The sequence below is a fragment of the Scleropages formosus genome, chromosome 8 (assembly GCF_900964775.1).
Source record: "Scleropages formosus chromosome 8, fSclFor1.1, whole genome shotgun sequence".
Lineage (NCBI taxonomy): Eukaryota > Metazoa > Chordata > Actinopteri > Osteoglossiformes > Osteoglossidae > Scleropages > Scleropages formosus.
The window spans coordinates 28,292,264-28,312,955 of NC_041813.1; the positions used below are offsets into that span (position 1 = coordinate 28,292,264).

Consider the following 20,692-nt stretch of genomic DNA (forward strand, 5'->3'; position numbering starts at 1 on the left):
TTAAGATAAGCTTTCAAGTGAATTGGTGATTCTAAATTGCCTACAGTGTGCCCGGGTGAAGGGGAGATACAGAGATATAGAGTGTGTTCCCCTGGTGTATAGAGGAGTCAATCACTGTACATAGTGTATCTTACAGTGTAAGTCACCTTGGGTGAGAAGGTGTGGGTTCGATACTACTACACAATGTCCACTGGAGGTCGCTTTGGAGAAAAGCGTCCGCTAAATAACAAAATGTAAACGCAGTGCTCTTGACACCTCTCAGACAACTGGTTACAACCCTGAAGCCAATGATTCCCACTAGAACCATGAGAAGGTTCTCACAGACAGGACCAACAGACTGGTGTCCCAGCGAGGATGTATCTTGACTAGATGTGGACCTCGTGCTTCTGGGATAGGCTCTGGACCATGGTGACCCTGATAGTGTAGAAGTTCGCAAGGTCAAGTGATCAGAAGGATGGACGCCTACCTCTTCCGGAGCCCCACTCCCGGGAAAGAAGTTTCCGTCGTCATAGCGATGCAGAGAAATGTAGAGCACGCTGGCGTCGCCGTAGAAAGCCTGTTGGGTGCCATTGCCGTGATGGATGTCCTTGAAGGAGGGGCAGCGGTACGCGGGGTATTTAGTATGCGGTGTGCGACCCCAACCAGGCCAAGCACGAGAGGCAGGCCGTTGACTCACCCAATCCACTATCAAGATCTTGCCCACGTTGAGCTTCTGCTGGAGCAGCTTGGCCGCGACAGCCACGGAGTTGAAGAAGCAGAAACCCCTGAGGGGGGGGAACACACACACACACAGACAGGGAAGGTGATTCAACTCAACTCAAAACTTCCAGATATGGGCGGAAGCCTGAGTGCCGCGGAGAAACCCAGCAAAAGTGCCGGAAAGTCATCGACAGTGGAGCTGCGTCCACTGCAAATTAACTTTAATCCTTTGAGCAGAGACTCATGACCGGAGGTTGTGAACTGACACCTTTGTGGAAATGGACATGCAATGGTAGGTACAGTACAGTACACTCGCTACAACCATTTACACCTACTAAAACACACACACACACACACACACACACACACACACACACACACACACACACACAAACACACTCTACATACACACTCACTAAAGACAATCTATAGTCACCAATTGACCTGAAGCACACGTCTTGGCACTGTGGGAAGAAACTGAAGCACCGGGAGGAAAGACGTGCAAACTCCACGGAGACTGACCCAGACCCCAGACTCAAACCCACATCCTGCCCTCAAACGCATCGTGCGGGTGCCGTAGGGCACCGGCGCTACATGCTGAGCCAGCGTGCCAGGAGCATAGTGACTTGAAACACCGAAACAGGGCCCGATCAAACAAAACCAGCTCTCCTTGGGGACATGAGTGTCGCTGTCCAGCCCTGTGGTCCCACAAATGCCCCCCCGGAGATACGTACATGGCGGTGGACTCCTCCGCATGATGCCCTGGGGGGCGCACCACCGCAAAGCCATTCTGCACAGAAAGAGGTGGGAGACACATTGTTGGAGAGCTCTGCACGACTCTGTAACCACACACACCCACCCACCCTCGTCTGCCTGCAGCCACCCCGGCAAGGTCCTCTCGTACCTTGAGCTCCCCGGCGGCCACCTTGAAGGCGAGCTCGATGACGCAACCCACAGCCATGCGCACCGCGCCGGGGGAGTGCATCTCGTTCCACACGGTGTCGCTGTCCACCTGCGGGAGAGTGTGCAGAGCACGTCTCACAGCCGCCCGCGTTCCCGCCTCTCCTCCAGGGCGCAACGACTCGTCGAGACGGAGGGCTGGGGGCCTGGCAGCTAAACCCCCCTCACAAACCGTAACAAATACTTGAACCTATATGCTGAGGCAGCAGGGGGAGCAGCGGTTAGAGCCGTCGCCTTGTAATCTTGCTGCAATATTCGCTGGCGTTTTCAACAGTGACAGAAACCGCACCAGCACTTCCTGGCACAGATGGGCAGCTGGCAGCGTAGAGGTTACAGATGCTACCTTTAGACCCAAAAGGTCGCAGGTTCGCATCCCACCTCCAGCTGTCGTACCCTTCAGCAAGGTAGTTACCCTGAATTGCTCCAGTAAAATTACCCAGCTGTATAAAAAGGTAAACAAGTAAGTTGCTTTGGATAAACGTTTTGGCTAAATGACATAATGTTAATGTACATTAAAGGAATTGTAATGAAAGACTTAAACTGCTATGCTTGGAGGAGGCTGCACAATCGTGATTGCAGAGTAAACTGGGTAAAAAAAAGAAAAAAAAAATCTCTTCTTGTGACAACTGGCTCTGTGGCAGTAACCAAGTGCGAGCAAGAGGAGGACAGGAAACAGAGGAAGAGAAGGAGAGTGCACCGCGGCCTCATTCCGAATGCGAGGAGTGTGATGAAGAGGCTCGGATGAGTCACTCACCCCGATGCCTCCGCAGGGCAGCACTGCGTACATCTTCTGGCTCACGGGGCCTGAAAGACGGATCGCACAGGAAGGGAGGAGGTCATGGCGGGGGTGGAGAAGGACATTGATTCACCTGGCTCCCACACCTCCCCGGACCCCCGTGCGCCAATCCTTAACCGCACACAGTTTAATGACAACGCACCTGCTGCAGACGCCGCCGAAGCTGCAGTTACCGGTGAACCGATATCGCGAGCCACTCATTGCCTCCTGTTGTTGTGATATGGGGGGGCGGGGGGTGTGGTACTGGTGGGGGTGGGGGGAGGTGTCCTGGTGCTTTACGTCACTGTCTGCAGCCTCAGCCAGCGTCCGCCCTCCGCGGAGAGAAACCCGGCGGTGATTCAGAGGCGGAGGAGGACTGCGCTCCCCGATGCCCCACACACACACACACACACATACACACACACACACACTCTCTCTCTCGCAAACGCAGCTAAAAATACACCTCCGCTGTCAGAGGAGGTAACTCTTCACAAGCGCATCGCTCCTAATAAAGGGAGGCTCCACGGCGCAAAGGCGCTGAAAGTTGTGTGGGGCAGTTTCCATTAACCACTTTGTCACACACACACACACACACACACACACACACACACACACACCTAGGAGCTTCTTGCTGTCCAGCTTCTGCCTGTTGAGGGGGCTCGTGCCGTACAGCAGCGTGTGGTACTCCGAGTGGACCGTCTGGATCTCGTCCAGCGTGGCCTTCCTGCCGCGGATCCTCTGCATAGACACACACAACGCGCGGTTGGACACGGCAGAGCGCGGGTCGGAAGGATGACGGAGGGGCGACGGAGGGGCGGAGCCTCACCTCGCAGCGGCTGAGCAGCCCCGTCTCCTGCAGGCGGGACCACACGCTCTGGATGCGGCCCGCGTGCTCTGGGTGGATGTGCGTGTTCCCACACACGCACTGGTGCTTCAGCATGAACGTGTCGTACACCAACCCTGCAAACAACAGAGGAACGTGGGCATGGCCCATATAAACATTTTAATATTTGTTTATAGCTTCTTGTTTATTGTTGTGATATATATAGTCTACTTGTTTATAGTTTCACCAGCTTCAGCACGGTGCATATAAACACTTTAATATTTAATATATTAATGTATACATATATAAGGAACAGCTGGTTGCGTTGCGGTTAATGCTACTGCCTTTGGACCCAAAGGTTGCCGGTTCGACTCTCACCTCTGGCTGTAGTACCCTTAAGCAAGGTACTTTCTTTAAATTGCTCCAGTAAAAATTACCCAGCTGTATAAATGGGTAAATAATTTTAAATACCTTAAGACTGTACGTCGCTTTGGAGAAAAGTCAGAAAAAGGAATAAATATAATAATGTACACTACACAGCAAGTTAAGGTTCTGGGAACATAAATCAAATCCAGTAACGAACACAGAGGTGATCTCCGCTCTACCTGTAGTGAAGAGGTGTTTGACAGACACCTCGCCCCCAGCGGAGCTCTTGAGCCCGGCCGAGGCGGGGGAGGACTGAGCCCTTCCCAGAGGTCTGTGAGGCAGGCTGCAGATGGACAGTGATGCCTGGAACACGTTGAGCTGCTGCAAATGCTGTTGGCCCAAAACCTATCGAGGAAGGAAAGCGCCGTCAGTCTCGTTTGTGTATTATGTACAACTTATTGTAATAAATTCACATGTATTCATGTGGCAGACCCTCCCTTCATCCAACAAGACAGAGTCAAGAGTGAGCACTAATGACAAACAGAGGTTCCAAAAAAAAAAAAAAAAAAGTGACAGTTCATCCAGGACAACATTCCAGCTGATAACTGCCTTTGGACCCAAAGACTGCAGGTTCGAATCCCCCCTACAGCTGTAGTACTCTGGGGTAAGATTCTTACCCGAAATTACTCCAATACGGTTACCCAGCTGGGTAAATAACTGTAATTAACTTTGAAGAAAAGCATCAGTTTAACGTACAGGTGGTCCCCAATTTACGAAGGCAAACTTATGACAGACATTCGGTAGAAACCGTACTTCCAATTTTGAATTTTGATTTTTTCCCGGGCAAGCGATATGCAGAGCGATACTGTCTCGCGATGCTGGGCAGCGGCACGGATCCGCATCTCCCCGTGCGTCACAGAGAAGTGTGTATTAAATACATTTTCGACTTTCGATGGGTTTCGCGGAACGTAACCCCGTCGTAAGCCAGGGACCACCTGTAATGTGAAATGCAACGTAACTCAGGTGAACCCAAAACATACCGACACATTTATCACAAAGGGGAATAACAAGGCATTTCAGAGAGCTCTGTGAACAGTAAACTACATCAATATTTACAGCTCAGGCTCCACAACACAAAGTGTAAGCAGCCACGTTATTTTACGACCCTGATGGAACTTTAAACGGTGTCTCGGTGAAGCAAACGGCGCTGATGATTCTCCAAGAATACGCACGGCGCGGCCTTCGTGCCGAAAGCGCAAATAACCGTGTGTCGTCGCTGGCGAAGCGGGCAGACGCAAACGGCTCCGTCAGAGCCGGGCCAGACTAAACACCGAAGCGTCGCGATCCGCGAAATGTGCGCGAGCAGCAGGCCCGGCTGTCGGCACGGCAGATGCTGAGAACGTGTCCAATAAACAGAGCGGCGCAGGAATGGGGCCTGCTTTGTGTCAGGGTGCCGGCGGCTTGGCGCGAAGGGGCACGAACAGATGTGCACGGCAACACGTCTTCCTGCAAATGCGGTACGTCTGTTCGGAGCGTTTGTTCAGCTACTTAGGCCCCGCGTAACAAGAAGCGTGACTAGTCCCCCTCTATATTCTTCAAGGGGGGAGTGTGGGCGGCAGGTCTGGGGTTCAAGCCCTGCTTGGGGTGCCTTGCGATGGACTGGTGTCCCATCCGGGGTGCGTGCCCTCCCCCCTCCAGCCTTTCGCCCTGTGTTGCCAGGTTAGGCTCCAGGTAGCGTAGTGGTTAAAGCTACTGCCTTTGGACCCAAAGCAAAGGCTGTAGGTTTGAATCCCACCTCCAGCATTAGTATCCTTGAGCAAGGTACTTACCATGAACTGATCCAGTAAAAACTCCCCAGCTGTACAAATGGGTAAATAATTGCTGGGATCTTAACACTTCAAAGTTATTTTGGAGAAAAGCATCAGCTAAATGAATACATGTGTTTGGGAAGGAGTTATATTTCACTGCTATGGTCTTACAGAAACTCACTGTACATACTTGTGGTTCCCCCAAGTGTCCAAATTTCTTCAAAGCGCATGATAAGTTGCATCTGCATTCTATCTCGGAAGATTCGGTCACATTTGCTCCTTGTGACAGCCTTGCTGAACACGGTAACCTTTTTCCCTTGACCGCGTTATGTCTACTATGCATTTCGGTCGGGATTTGAACGGATTTGCACAAGAAATCATTGAACAGGTTAGAGCTGGACCTGGGGAGGCGACGAGCATCAGGTGTGGACAACGAGTTTGGAAGTTCCCGTTTGTGCTTCTTCAAACATCTCAGTCCAATGTAGGAACCACACTGTGGACGGCCCGGTTCATTCCCTCGGGAACGGCAAACTTTTGCGGAGAGAGAGGAACCGCAGTACATTCGGGGTAATTCGTTTAGCTGATGCCTTCCTCCAAAGCGCCAGTTTCCCCATTCATACCGCAATACAGGGGTAAATAGCGTGATCAAGGGTAGCACAGCAGGAAGTGGGATTCAAACCCGGGTCTTCCGAGACCAAGGGTGGAGACTAACCAGCGTGCGGCCAGCTGCCTTAGGGGTGAAATCTAGACTGGGAAGGGAGGTGAGGATGAGGAGGGAGGAAGTTCAATTCCAGAACGAACACCGTAAGGCAGTCGCTGTTCTTTAAAGCGAGATCCCTCACCTTCGCCCACCTCCGGGGCTTCTGCTGAGAATCTGAGGTTCCGGTGAGCGGGGCTGAGTGATAGACGCACGGAGGAGCAGAGGAACGTGGGGACTGGTGGCTGGGAGTGCAGGGATGAATCATCAAGGTGGTGAGTCAGAGATTAACCCGTTCGCAGCTATCGATTTAAACCCAAGTGCAGGATGCGTATGTGCGTGTGTGCGCGTTTGCACATACATCTACGGGGAGAGGGAGCGGAATTCAGTCACTGCTGTTTCGAGACAACCTTGCTCAACCGTTTTTCAGAAAGTAACACAATTTCATGTGTTTTTCTCCCGACATGGAATTACCCATTCGGAGAAGGTGACATGTTCCCACTTGCACATGTGCAAAAAACAAACAGAGAGGACGGTTAGTTAGAGGATGGTACTGCGGGGTACCGGCAGGTAGCACTGGAGCCTCACGGCACCAGGGCTGCGGGTTGTTGGATGTTGGTTCGAGTTCACCTTTGCTTGAGTGGAGTTCACACACGTCCTCTCCACGGTCATGTGGGTTTCCTCTGATTCCACAGCCCAAAAGACACGTGTTCCACGTGAACCAGCAACTTTAAACTGCCCTAAGAGTGCGAGTTTGCGAGCCACTTGGTGTGTGAGACTGCCCAGTCCGTGGGAGCTCTGTGTTTCCGCGATAGGGTCTGCACCACTGTGGCCCTGTCTAGGACAAGCGGTCACAGAAACGGATGGATGGCTGGTTGGTCACGGTAATGTGCAGATGCGTCTCAGATCACTCGTTTCTACGTCGGCTCTGCGGTCGCATGTCTGCGGGAGGCGCTCCTGCCTTACCTGTCCGTAAGGGGCGCCCTCCTCGATGCTCTCCTTGAGCTCGGCGACCTCCTCCGCATCCGCCGCCTCATCCGTCTCGCTCTCGGTGCTCTCGTGCTTCGATGCGACCGGGCTCCCGGGGACTGACGTGACTCCGCCCAATGCGTCCTGGTGCTGCGTCTCCGCCGCGTGCCCTTCTCCCACCAGCGGAAGGTCATCCTCCCCTGTGTCCTCCTGCATCTCCAGCGTCTCCGTCAACTCCTCCTCCGTCTCCTCGGGGTGGGTAGTGGGCTGGCGAGAAAGTTCGGTGCCCTTGGAAAGCATCTGCACAGGGAGGAGGAAAGCCACAGGGTTCAACTCATGAGAGGGGAGTTCCGAAATGGAAACCGTGCTGCTGAGTGACACTTCCCGTGCCTTTCCCTCGAGGGGGACACTGGCTATGTGGGTAACTGTATAACTAGGCTTCTCTGCTTCTCACGCATCGTTCGCTGCGAGACTCTGGACGTTTCCGAAGGACCGCGTGAGAGGACACGAGAACCAGTTCGAGGTGTCTGCGTGCGTGCGTGCGAGTGCAGTAAGACTCGCTCACCTTGCTCAGATGGATCTGCTGCTGGTACTGCTTCTGCTTTTCCAGGAAGTGCTGGTGCTGCTGCTGCATGACAAGCTGCTGTAGGGCCTGAGGGTTCTGGGGGAGGGGTGCTGACTGCGTGCGGCTGAGGGGCCGGTGCCGGGGCAGTTTGCCCACCGCACGCATGCCGCCGGGCGCCCGCTCGGCCGTCACCAGGGGCGACTGCCCGTAGATGGGCACTGCTGGGAGAAAGAAGGTGGAGACTGCTCTGTAACTGGGGGTTTTTTGAAACAGTGCAGTACACACTCTCAAACTCTCATGTTGCCCGGTACCAACGCCCGCAACGTTGCCCGGAGGCAGTGTCGAAGGTCAAAGCAAACAGCACAGGCTCGCGACCCTAAATTCACAGTTCGCAGCTTGTTGTTGTACCGGTCATTTGATCTGGGAAACTGGATTGAGGGGATGGGATACCTGCGAGCAGCGCCCCCTGCTGCCGGGCCTGTTCCAGCAGCAGCACGTGCTGCAGCAGGGAGGAGTGGCTACCGTGGCTGTTGGTCGCCGGGGCCTCGGAGTCGTGCGCCGCCCCTGGCGGCAGGCAAGCGGGCAGAGGCGCGGGACTCACGAACGCCCCCGTCAGGGCACCCCCCTGCCTCACGGCTTGGATGGCTTGGCGCTCGGCCTCCTGCTGGGGCGACAACTTCTGCGGGGCCTGGGAGGGTCGGGCACGAGGAGGAGGAAAGTGAGCCGTGACACACAAGCGCGCCAAGGGTAGATGTCGCACTTCATGTTCGAAGGGGTACATTTTGTCAACCGCATGAGACGTGGCGATGACACCAGCCGAGTTGGCTCCGCCCCCTACAGTGACGCCCACCTCGAATCGGGCCCGATCTGGTATACTCACTGCGATGTGCGAGCTGGTGGGCGCCACCGAAGCAGGCAGACCCAGGGAGATGTTGGGTAGCGAGGGAGACGTGTAGAGGCTGAGCGGTCCGGCCGTCCTGTCCGCCATAAGCGTCTGGTGCAGTGAGCGAAGTTGCTGTGTCAAAGGGACCCAAAGCGAAGGAGATGGTTTAAAGCTGCCGTTCTGACACGACGCAGAAAGCAGCAATAATGCAGCGTCAGTGGATTGAGACGGACGCCGTCGCTCAATAAGAAGCGTCACAGGACACACTCCGCACTCCACGAATACAACGGAGGTCAATTCCTCTGCATTGATTTGGCTCCTTTGTGCCACTCGCTGCGTTCGGTACAATTTATACTGTTAATTCCTCCAAATCTCACCGCTGGGACTTGTTCCCCATCGAACGGCCTTCCGACTAGAGTTACGCTGTAATCGACAGCCGAGAGATGACATCAGCTACAGACGCCTGCGAATGGATTCCCATCCCGATGGAGGAAACGGGGGGGGGGGCAGGCGCCCGATTCTACTCCATTTACGCCGCTGAAATAAAACCACGCTTCAACGTCGGAAGAGCCGTTGCGATGCAATCCCTCCCCGATGTGCGGGGATACCAAAAAGGGCGTATCGACCAGCGTGATGATGCCTGATGCTCCAAAGTCATCGCCTTTACTGTTCTGTTTCAATTCGATGTCGTCATTCAAGTGGCTGGAGACGGAAGTCAATTTATTCCTTGACTGCGGAGTGCAGACTACCGCTATCTGTTTTGGACCTCAGGGGACCATTATTTTGCTGGTCTCAGTTGAAAATGGACATGCGAGGTGGTGATAAGCTGCAATTCGCAAGGCTCGTCAGATTAAAGACCTTATGAAAAGGCGTAAATCAGTGGTCGATTTTATTATGCGGATTCGCTCCATAGCAAATTTTTTAATGCATGGACACAAATGCTATTTTGTTGTTCTAACGGCACAGCGGGTAGCACGGGCGCCTCCCAGCACCTGGGCTGCGCGATTGGATGTGGGTTCCGTCCCTGTTCGCTCCGTGTGCCGTTTGCATCTTGTCTCCGTGACCGTGTGGGATTCCTCCGGGTCGAAAGTGTGTGAATGAACGAATGAGTGAATGAGCGCGTGTGACCGCCTCGCTGCGGAGTAGTGTCTCATTCAGGGTGCACCCTTCCTCACGCCTTCAGCTTTCGGGATAGGCTTCAGACCACGGCGACCTTGTACCAGCTATGCGGATATTAATAATAAGTGAATTTTGTTCTTTTAGCATTTAATACAGTGCACAGATATCACCATAATTTGCTGCTTGAAGCAGGATGAGGAATCACAAACCCACAGCTTACTACTATCCTCTACTTTCCCAAAAGGGGTAAAAATAAATAAATGAATAAATAAATAAATTGGGGGGGGAAAAAAAAAGTGCCGTCACCAGTAAATACTGGCAACAATAAAACGAGTTCTTCATACAGAAAAAATGCCATGTGACTGAAATGAACACAACCTGCTGGCATGATGGTGCAGTTACAAATACTTCTGATGCTAAAAACTGCTTCAGAAGGACCATCTGAAAGCAAAAATGTCCAATTCCTGGAGGGCTCCTATCGTGCTTATATCCGCCTCCATACTAACAGTGTGAGCACACTGGTACAACCTAAGGTAACGCACCGCAATGGTGTACTTTCACAGAAGCCCTTTTATTGCGAAGATGAGAAAGATTATGCAAGTGGCGTGGGAATACAGCTTTCATTCACACTCTCTGGCCTCCTCGTATCCCATTTCAGAGCAAATCTGGCAACTTCGGATGGCACCGCAGCGCTGCGGCCGTGGGTCGGCAGCGTGTTCGCCGTGCCTCCGTCAGCGCCGGGACGCAACGAGCCCCAACTCTCACCTCGGCGTGGATGTTGGGCACGGAGCCGCTGGAGCCGTTCTCGGCGATGGCGCTGTTGGAGCTATTGGGGGAGCTGGGCCCGGAGCCGGGAGCACTGCTGCACATGGAGGACACTGCAAGGACAGCGGCACAGGGATGAGGACTAGGACTGCCCACTGCTCTCCGGCCTCATGCCATCCACACAGCGCAAAGCAACGAAGCTCTGCAGCCCCGAGACATTCGTAGGGCGATGGAGAGCGCATCCTTGGGAACCAAGAGGAATATTTTCTTGGCAAAAAACCACAAGGATCCACGCATTTGTCTGACCGAACTGGATGACGTCGTCATTATTATCTGGAGAAACTCGGCTCAAGTACGCTCACATTAATCTGTTTAGCAGACACCTTCCTCCCAGGTGACTTAAAAGGTCAGGTTTGTATACCAAGTGACCTAGAGTGATTTATACAGCTGAGTAATTTTCACTGTATCAATTCAGGGTAAGAACTTTGCTCAAGGAATACTACAGCAGGAGTGGCCATTTGAACCCAAGTCTTTTGACTGCAATCGAGAGCTCCTACCACCACGCTATGTTTACATTACTTTATTTAGGTGATGTTTTTTCTCCAAGGCAACTTAATTACAATTATTTACCCATTTATACAGCTGGGTAATTTTAGTGAAACAATTTAGGATAAGTACTTCCCTCAGTGGGACTACAGCTGAAGATGGAATTCGAACCTCCAACTGTTGGGTCCAAAGGAAGCAGCTCTAACTACTCTACTACTAGCTGAAGGGCTTCACATAGATGTCTTTCGAGCACTGTACTACCTACTGGCCAAAATAAAGCTCTTCACACATACCAGCACTTTCGAATCCTGAAAAACGGTCTATTGGCAGCATCTTTCCCCCCTTTTTAAATGAATGCATTAATGGCACCAGTGTAAAACTCCTAAAAGGACTACATCGGTTCCCATTTCATTATTTGTTGCGAGGTGCCGTCCCCCTTCACACCGACTCTCAGCATTCTTGAGACTTCATGGATTAAAAGTTCCTGTGGCCAAAAGAGAAGCTGCAAACCATCCGTTTATTCTGCTGCCCCAGCACACACAGTCATGGAGCTCGGCTGTTTCTGCATGTCTTTGATCACTCCATATATAAGAAGCCAGTAGAATTTTATTAGAAGAAAGAAAGAAAAACCACAACTACGACCTTGGACACAGCTGCAGCTGCTCCCGTTGCGTAACGCTCTTGATCTTGTGGTTGGAAGCCACAACAAAGAAGAGCAGACTGATGCCAATTCAAACCACTAAATTTACAGTAGGGATGGCTTAAGTGTACTGGGTGCTATGGTGACACACAATCTGATGAAACCTTTGCTGTGCCACACTGCCAACGCGAAGAACTGTACCCGTGAAACAAGGGTAAACAGATCTGACAGGCTCCTCTTTGACACCTAACAAAAGTACTGGGCGGCCCAAGCCAGCCAGGATTTGCAGTAGAATCAGTAGAAACACGTAGACTGTAACGGGGCAGTATGTATGAAATAATAAATACATAACTGCTGCACAAAAGTGTTGATGTAAGGATTAGGGTTATCACTACACTGAATTTTCAGCTTACAAACACAACCGGGAGCGGAAGTCCGTCTAATTCATTTTCGTCGTAATTCCAAAGCCATGTTTAGTCCGAAATAGCAAGCAATAAACTGCCTTGATTTATTTACAGAGCAGGTTCAGTAAAAATCACAGATATGGCTATAATTAGAAAAAAAAATGTCGAAGGGTATTTTAAATACGGGTTTTGATTAACTTCGAGCCACACCGAAATTGAAGCTGTTTTAAAATGACCAAAGTTAAAAATGTGTCATCTCAACAAATTCATTTGAAATTCTGATTGTTGACCTATCTGTGCCACAAACACGTGCACCAGCTGTCATCGTGCAACTGATCACCAGCGCTCGCATACACCAGACACAAGTTGGACTACAGGGGTACCACACGTCTCTTCTCTTTGCGTGCATTACAGCGACATCTGTTGGCTGGACACGCAAACATGGGTCACATTTGCTCCCCGACACACCAAAATGTGAACGAAACGCAATTAGAAATGAACAGGAATACGTTTCAGAATTTACGCATCGCAAATAGACCGTTCGTAACACGACGAGCTGGTGTACATGAAGTAAAGCACATAGTCACAGCTTTGCTTCCGAGGCTTTCCACCTGCGGGCAGGGTAGGGTGGGAACCGTCACCTGTGATCTCAACGGCTCTCTTCTTGAAGGTGCTGATCACAGTGCCGTCCTTGCGCCTCAGCAGGGGGCTGCTCCTCCTTTCCGCCACCTTCTGCTTTAACCGTGAGCGCACCTTCAGGTTGGGCTCCGAAGCTGCGAGGGAGAATTGGGAGGCGTATCAGGGCTCCGGCGGAAACACAGGCCTACCAGTACTATGTTATTACTATTATTTTGTACCTTAGTGTACACTTAAAAACAAAGCGATGTGCAATTTTGTGAAGACTGAATGCTGGGACTGTAACTGGCAACCTTCGGGTCACAAGCCGTTGCCTGGTACGCTTCTCAGGAACACACACACTTCGGGGAAATATTAATCCCAGTGTTTATTGCATCAAGAGGTTTAATGAGCCGATTAGGAACCGGCTGCTGATCTGGCTTTTGGAGAAATGTCCGTTTTGCAGAACTTCAAAACTGAGCATTAGAGAGGGGAAGGACGGGGTGAGCGGTCGACGTCTTTTGCAGGAAAGCAGCAAGTGTTTCGCACGGAAAGTCTTGCATGGCGCCGCGGACCTCTGGCCAAACAAATCCCATCCCGGACTTCCAGAAGCAGCAGCAAACGGCAACCAAAGCGGTTTTAACTGCTAATGACATATATTCTATTTCTCTTACTTGTGTAACATTTTCTCCCCAGCGGTACGGGCTGCTAGGCAATGTAAATTAAAGTAATTGAGAGAAAACTGAGCGAAAAGGACTTTGCTGCAATTAGGGCAATTATATAAAAGTCTCGGCTTAATTCCACGCAATTAGCCATTGTTTGGATGTTTCCTGCGTGTAGCAGTGCGTCACTCGGGCTATGTGGAGCAGCGGGTACTTAAACCTAATACAATTGATGGCTTTGAAACAGATTTAATTTGATTAAAAAGTGCAGGAGGGAAGAGAGGTCATGCGGGCTGCAGACTGTGCTGGGAATGAGCTGGAAACGGGAGGGCTGGGAAAAAGACGCACTCCGTTTTCAGCGCGATGACCTGCCAAGTTGGAAAATCATAAAACGAGAAGCTATATTCTTTTCAGGGGAACTTGAAAGCAAATAAAGGACACGAGCGACTGCGCTCTGAAGTCGACACTGGAGCGCTTTTTTCTCCCGACACCTGTGGGGTTCTGGTTCATCTCCCTAATTCTGCCTGTCTGGGTTTCAAGGGCCTTATCAATTTTTTTATATATATTTGCTGAGCAGAAGCTTTTTCCCAAGCAAAGTACCAGCAATATGCGCAGATTAAGAGGAATTCACCTCCTGCTGCCCAACTCTTTAAGTACATTACAGCTTAGACTCATTTGCATGATGGCTTCCAGGGCACAGAATAATACTCTTGTTACATTTAACTTTTCTGAGTGTGACAAAGGGTAAAAGTTGTGTGTGAATGCACACATATTTACTATAACTGTAGATGCACAGAACGGCAGAATTAAATGGACCTGTGTGTGTGTGGTGTGTGTGTGTGCGTCGGGGGGGGACACACACACACACACACACACACACACACACACACACTCTCATACTGTTAAAAGTCCATTAACCTCAACACTGGGGTACTCCACCTGGGGTACTGGGGTACTCCACCCTATTTCACACAGAGCATCATTTTACACTTTTAAGCAAAGGTAAACAGATGGTATTAAAAGCAATGTGCCTCACGCCTCCTTTTATGAACAAGCTTAATTCTCCCGTGGAATGTGTCACACAGGTCTGTAATAAATAAGCCACCGAGACTCTAATAAATAACTTGGCGCCAACTGGTATGATCGCTTTGGACCATCAATCCGGGGACTCCCATCGTGCACTCTGGGCCTCGCAGACCGGACTCACCCGTCTTGCGGAGGGGGAAGTCGTCCTTTCCGTCGTACGTGCCCAGCAGAGGGGGCAGTTTGTAGGACGGGGGTGTCCCGGGGGTGTTGCTCTGCGGTGAGGAGCTCTGGTCCCGAGAGCTGTGCTGGGAGACCCTGGAGATCCAGAGAGAGCGGCGTGGTTATTCACGGCCGTACCGCGGCAAGGGCGATGAGCGGAGGTGAGGGACAACGGCTATTCAGGGCAACCAAATACGAGGCTGACAACGTACCACCCATTATATCTGCGGGAGTGGGACACACAATCGCGCACTCGCACAGATATAATGAGCGATGAATTGTCAGTCTCGTATTTGGTTGCCCTGAATAGCCGTTGTCCCTCACATTCACACACTTACTTTGCCTGGTCTAGACAGTGAGAAGAGGTCAAGGAAACCTACAAAGCCAAGCGGAGCTAATAAACGCGGTCCTTCGCTACATTATTCGTCATCATCAAGATTTTCAAGCAAACAAAAAAGTTCCTTTGAAGAAAAGTGTAAAGCTGAGTAAACCTGAGTAAGTGTAATTTTGTCATATCATTATTCTGTGATGGACTGGCATCCCATCCAGGGTGTACCCTGCATCACACCCTATGCTTTCACGATAGGCTCTGGATCACTGCAACCCTTAGCTGGCCAACCAGTAACTGGAAAAGGATGGGTGGTTTTTTTAAAATAAAGAAAAAAAAAAAAAAAAAAAAACTCATGCCATGTCCCTTTCACTCCGTTTCAGCCAGGAAGGTACGAAAGCCCCGGAGAGTGCCAACGCGTCATCAGCTTCACTGGAAACAGTACCCCGAGTCTTCTGTGTAGACTCTGTACATGAGACTTTCACTCCAGGTCCACTGGGCTGAACGGAAGGACTAACCAGCACTGCTGAGGAAAGGAATGGTTCAGTCCACTGGATGTTGGTTCCTTCTTGCTGCGCAGGAACTCCTGGAGCTTCAGCTTCACTTCTGTGCTGGCAATGGCACCTGGCAGGATGGGGGGAGGGGGGGAGAGAGAGCTGAACAACCGAGGATGAAGACAAGGGAGTGCGGAGCGCCGTCAAAAGCGACATCGCTCAGCCGCCGAAAGCGAAGACATTGAATCACATTACGCTCCACCTCTTTGTCAGTTCCCATTTAAAGCAGATTAAATGAGGGTTTAAAAGATGTTCTTCAGCTCTTCTTTATGAGGGCTGGAATTGTGCACCACCTGTACATACCGTGAGAACAGCAGCACTGGGAGAGCGACGTGAGGACACGAGAAGAGTGTTCTGTTGCGGTGTTTGGGGGCACGGCATTGGTAAGGTTCTACCTACAGAGGGCTGGGGCCTTACTTTCTTTGCCCTTCTCCTTGTTCTTCAGCATAATGAGTTGCTGCTCCAGCCTCTGTTTCTCCAACTCCTCGTGCCGCTGCTGCTCCAGCTTCCGCTTCTGCTCCAGCTCCTGCTGACGTTTGGCTGCAAGCAGCTCCTGTTGCTGCTGCAAGCATGCATGAAAAAACAGGGTCACCCGCACGGGCCACGTCGGCGTCAGCGGCACTGACGTTAAACGACAGTGTCGCGGCGTCGCGTCACCCACCTTGAGGTGCTCCTGCAGCTGCGCCTCGTGCTGCCGGGTGAGCACCTCGTGCTGCTTCTGGAACTCGGCAAAGAGCAGCTGCTTCTGAAGCTCCTGCTGCCGCTTGAGGAGGAGCAGCTCGTGCTGCAGCTGCTGCTCGCGTCGAGTCGTGTCCAGGCCGATCGGAGCGGCCGGCCGCAGGGGCACCGGTCCCAGGTCCACCGGGCTGCCGTCCCTGCCGCCCTGCTCCCTTCCGCCCGGGCTTTGCATCCCCACTGGGAGCGATGTCTTCACCTCCACCACTGCTGGGAGAAAAAAGCATGGACAGAGGGGCGGGAGCGGTCATTGACAGAGCGACACGGTCCAAACATGAGAACCAGAGTGCACTGTGGATGCTGTCTTTCCATCGTATCCCAGCATGCATTGCATACATTAGAATCGTCATACGAACATAGAGTAACCGTGATTGGCTCATTCCGCCGTGAATCATTTGGCGTTTAGGTCACTTGTACAGCCTGACTTGTAGCTGGAAGAACACTGGTTTCGTATGAATGGATCTAAATTAATCAATGAGCGCTGGGACCTGGCAGGAAGCCCGTGGCCCCCACCGGGCATTAACGGGCGCCGCCAAAGTCGAGGGAACCTTACGCAACAGCACTCGGTCAGAAAATGAAGCAGCACGGAACTGCAAACGCACAAAATTTCCCAGTGTTTCACTGCACCAGAAAAAAAGAGAGGAGAAGAAAAAAAAAGTCACGTCAGTCCTTCAATCAGATGGAAGGAAAACCTCCTCTATAAATAAGGAAGAATGTGTATTATGACCGTAGTCTAAGAGCGTGGGCTTATTTTGGAGAGGTCAGAATGACATTACATAGCATAGTGGTTGGAGCTGCTGCCTTTAGACCCAAAGGTTGCAGGTTTGAATCTCACCTCTGGCTGTAGTACCCTTGAACAAGGTACTTACCCTAAATTGCTCCAGTAAAAAGACCCAGCTGTAAAAATAGTTTAAGTAAATTAACATTATAAGTCACTTTGGAGAAAACCATCAGCTAAATGAACCTATGGGTTTTTTTATAATTACTATTAACCATTATTTTACCGATGCTTTTCTTCAAAGTGACTAACCAAGTTAGGTTTGTACAATCACGCCATGCGGAGGTAACGCACAGTATAACATTTGCGTTCGGACGGCAGCTTCACCAGTGCATGTCTGTGCTGCGTCACCGAATACCGCTTCGATAACTGTCAGTTCTGCCGAAGTCATCAGCCCCCGGGCCTGTCATCATCGACCGGGAAAACCAGGCGTACGGACTTACTAATGACAGCTAGTGGGTGTCAGTGGGAAGGGAACACGGTTACATAACATCACAAGGTGCCGTTGGGAGGGCACGGCGGGAAACAAAACACCAGACCCAAAAAAAAAATGTCTGCCAAGGTGAACGTTGGGGCGAACGGTACCATGCTGCCATCCACGGCAGCTTCAAATGGATCGTGACGCACAGGTCTGCTTGAAAGTGTGTGAACCCCTTGCATCCCTCACTTTTACCATCAAATGAGTATTTAATGAGAATCAGTGTATCTCATGTGATATAATAGGTGTTTAATGACCAATTCCATACGTTGCTTTAGAGGAAATTGTGTGTGCAGCAGAAACACACAAGTAGTGCAGGTGTAAAAATAAGCGAAGCCCAAGTTGTACTGGTTAAACCGAGTATGTAAGTACAATCAGGTGTGTAAATCATAGTCAATCATTCATTCTATACGTGTATTTTAAGATCTAACATTTATATTTTAAGGTTAATAATGACCATTCATATAGGGTTCGCACACTTCCCAGCTGCACTCTCACAGCGAGGCCTCTCGTTCATCCTCCCTGGGTGCGGCTCGCGGTCCTCGGGTCGCAGGCGAGCGCTTGGCTGGGGGAAGAGCCGCACTCCACATCCAGCATGGAAGCTGCAGGATATCGGCTCTGTTAAAGAGGCCTCACGTAGGGCCTTCATAAAACCCTTGCCCTTGCGGCTGCCTTCCCAGGGTTCGTCCTTTCCAGGTCCGGGTCAGACGCCAACGCTCCACCCGGCTCCCAGGAAGCTAAGTCGCGTCCTCAAATCAGCATAGACATGTAACAAAATGTCAAAATGGACCTGCAGCACACATATTTAATGTGAAACTACCACCACGGTTCACCAGAAAGCCATGGGTTCTAATCCCAAGGTACTGCTGCTGGGATCTGGTGCCTCTGCAGCTTGGGATGTGCAAGAGTCTTTGAAATAAATTCTAAATAAACTGAGAAAGAAAAAGTTAGAAATAAAAATATGGTGCACGACTTATTTTAACATTTTTACTAACACTGAGCGGCACTGAAACAAGTAACTAAAATATTACACAAATAAAATTTACTATTGCAATAAAAACTAAAACGACTGAAAATAAAAACGTCTTGTCCCCACGCAGCCCTACTCTGTGCCGATTCTTGACGGATTCATCCCATAAAGCCGTACGCCCTACATCGCCGAGCGAGGTCACTCGGGGACACACAAGGTGTAAACACAGTGGAAGCGAGTTGAATTCGTGTCCTCTGAAAGAAGCAGAAAACAGATAAACGAAGAATTGTAAATAAATAAAAAAAAATGCGTAATAACTGCTGGTGACACAGGGAGCCAGTGAAATCATGTGTGGAGAACCACACACACACACACACACACACACACACACACACACACACGCAGTCACTGAGATAAATCTGTAAGCCAAGGGCAGAGAAAGCCTTGGAAATCGAAGCCACACTCGAGCGTGGCCCCGCACAGCCTTCCCAGCTGTAAGCTTGTACCGTAGTAAGCAAGGTTCACCCGCCCGGCGGCGCAGAGAGGGCGTTACAGCAGGCAGCGGAAGCAGCGGGGTTTAACCTTAATAAGATTACTCTTCTCCGTAAGTTTGTGTCTAAATATACGCCTGTGTGAGGGTGCAGGGCAACGAGTGTGTGAGTGTGTCTGCCAGCAGCTGATGTCAGTGCCCTTGCTGGGGTTAAATCTGGATACGCCGCATGAAGAAGGGGGCCAGCAGAGGGCTTTACACCGATTCCTCAACGTACTTGACACGCAAACCAGGAAAGCGTTTGCCAGCTTTGCGACATCCACGATTCTGAGCGGAGACACGTTCAGAGAACTCAGAAAAGGGGTGACACAGAGGTCCAAGGCACAAAGAAAACCGTTTCTCATTCCTGGCCCCAATGTGGCACAATGTCCCCCAGTCCCTCACAACTGCTGAATCCCTCCCACTGTTCAAGAACGGTGTCAAAACTCATCTTCCACACCCATTTCCCTCCTGATCTCCTGACCGCTCTGTCAGTTAGTCCTTCACCAGCTGATAAAAAAAAAAAAAAAAAAGAAAAATTAATACAAACAGTAGCGAAATGGTGGCAGCAAACAAAAAAGCTGCGCTTTAATAATTGTGTTTATATCTGAAGCTCACTAGCTGCTGTTCCAAGTATTTCTGCATTCTCAGAGTTGTACGCTGCTTTGGAGAAAAGCATCTGACAAAGATCTAAATGTAAACATGTAGGCGTTCCATCAAGACTAAGTGGAATCAGGCGGCTCAACGCAGGATGGTGGCTGAACAGCTCCGGTCTAGGAGCTCAGTTTGTCCTTTCTGGGTAAAAATATACGATCATGTTTCCAGCTGGTAGATCCTGCAGAAGAAAATACGCCGTATAGTTTTATTTTTTTTTTTTCCCCCATTCAGTAAGTATGAGGGCTGCACACCAATGCATAATGCATATAAAGTGTTAGATTAGAGATGTTCCTTATTTAGATGGAGACAGCTAGCAGTGGAAAACTCCAGGGAAATCCTGTGGAGGGCTCTTGAAGAAGCATCTTATGACAGAGCGCTGCAGAAAACAAGCTGTGTACATTAAAAAAGGAAAGAAAGAAAAAGAAAGAAAGAAAGACGCTGCTATTCCTAAACTGGAACAGAGCGCCAGTTGAGAAGTCAGACTCAATGAGTCCAAGATTAAAGGCGAAGGGAAAGGAGGAACAAATTAGGAGGCAATAATGGAGCAAGAATCCAGGAGCTGAGAAACGTCGGAGGATTTTTTATTTTTACTGTACGTCTCTGGGTCCCAATAATTTTCATGAGACCAAAAACACACTGCTTCTAATTTAGATTTAAAAAAGAAAAAAAAAAAAAAAAAAAAAAAAGTTGGTAAAAGCCATAAACTATTTTTAAATTCCCCTTTTTAAGAGACTGGGGAAGAGGGAGGAGGGGAAAGAGCAGCGGCAGAGAACCAAGAGGCACTTTCCGCACCGCAGCGCACGAGGACTCGCACCCGGACCGGGCCCGTCCCGCTTTAACATCGCCCGCTTAGCACAGGAACTCCCCAAAAGCATAAAATGTCCAAACAAAGACAACTCAAAGCTCATCGACTGGAAGCTGGGCAGCATATTGAAGACGGAGACGAAGACTCATACGGGTGTGAATTTAAAGACAAACGTGATAAACGTGTATTTATGCATTTAATTTGATGCTTTTTTCCAAAGCAACTTACACCGTTCAGCTGCTTACAATTTTGTTTACCTCATTCACACAGCTGGGTATTTTTGACTGGAGCAATTCAGGGTCAGTACCTTGATCAAG

At 50.4% G+C, this 20,692-nt stretch overlaps 1 protein-coding gene across 6 annotated transcripts in view; it reads right to left on the reverse strand.

Annotated features, from left to right (window-relative positions):
* The window catches only part of hdac5 (histone deacetylase 5), a 57,777-nt gene that overhangs the window by 9,816 nt on the left and 27,269 nt on the right, over window positions 1-20,692 (reverse strand). For 2 of the 6 annotated variants that reach the window (XM_029254199.1, XM_029254197.1), the window contains exons 2-19: window positions 16,085-16,365; window positions 15,841-15,985; window positions 15,388-15,493; window positions 14,504-14,637; window positions 12,661-12,792; window positions 10,430-10,542; window positions 8,543-8,677; window positions 8,113-8,350; window positions 7,663-7,883; window positions 7,095-7,397; window positions 3,863-4,028; window positions 3,261-3,394; window positions 3,052-3,172; window positions 2,414-2,463; window positions 1,604-1,711; window positions 1,434-1,489; window positions 677-764; window positions 467-586 (exon numbers count right to left, since the gene is read on the reverse strand). In XM_029254199.1, the coding sequence (XP_029110032.1) occupies window positions 467-586; window positions 677-764; window positions 1,434-1,489; window positions 1,604-1,711; window positions 2,414-2,463; window positions 3,052-3,172; window positions 3,261-3,394; window positions 3,863-4,028; window positions 7,095-7,397; window positions 7,663-7,883; window positions 8,113-8,350; window positions 8,543-8,677; window positions 10,430-10,542; window positions 12,661-12,792; window positions 14,504-14,637; window positions 15,388-15,493; window positions 15,841-15,985; window positions 16,085-16,333 (2,619 nt within the window). In that variant the 5' untranslated portion in view covers window positions 16,334-16,365. Of the gene's footprint in view, window positions 1-466; window positions 587-676; window positions 765-1,433; window positions 1,490-1,603; window positions 1,712-2,413; window positions 2,464-3,051; window positions 3,173-3,260; window positions 3,395-3,862; window positions 4,029-7,094; window positions 7,398-7,662; window positions 7,884-8,112; window positions 8,351-8,542; window positions 8,678-10,429; window positions 10,543-12,660; window positions 12,793-14,503; window positions 14,638-15,387; window positions 15,494-15,840; window positions 15,986-16,084; window positions 16,369-20,692 lie in introns of all 6 variants that reach the window. The other 4 variants (XM_029254200.1, XM_029254195.1, XM_029254198.1 and 1 more) reach the window with 3 other exon arrangements.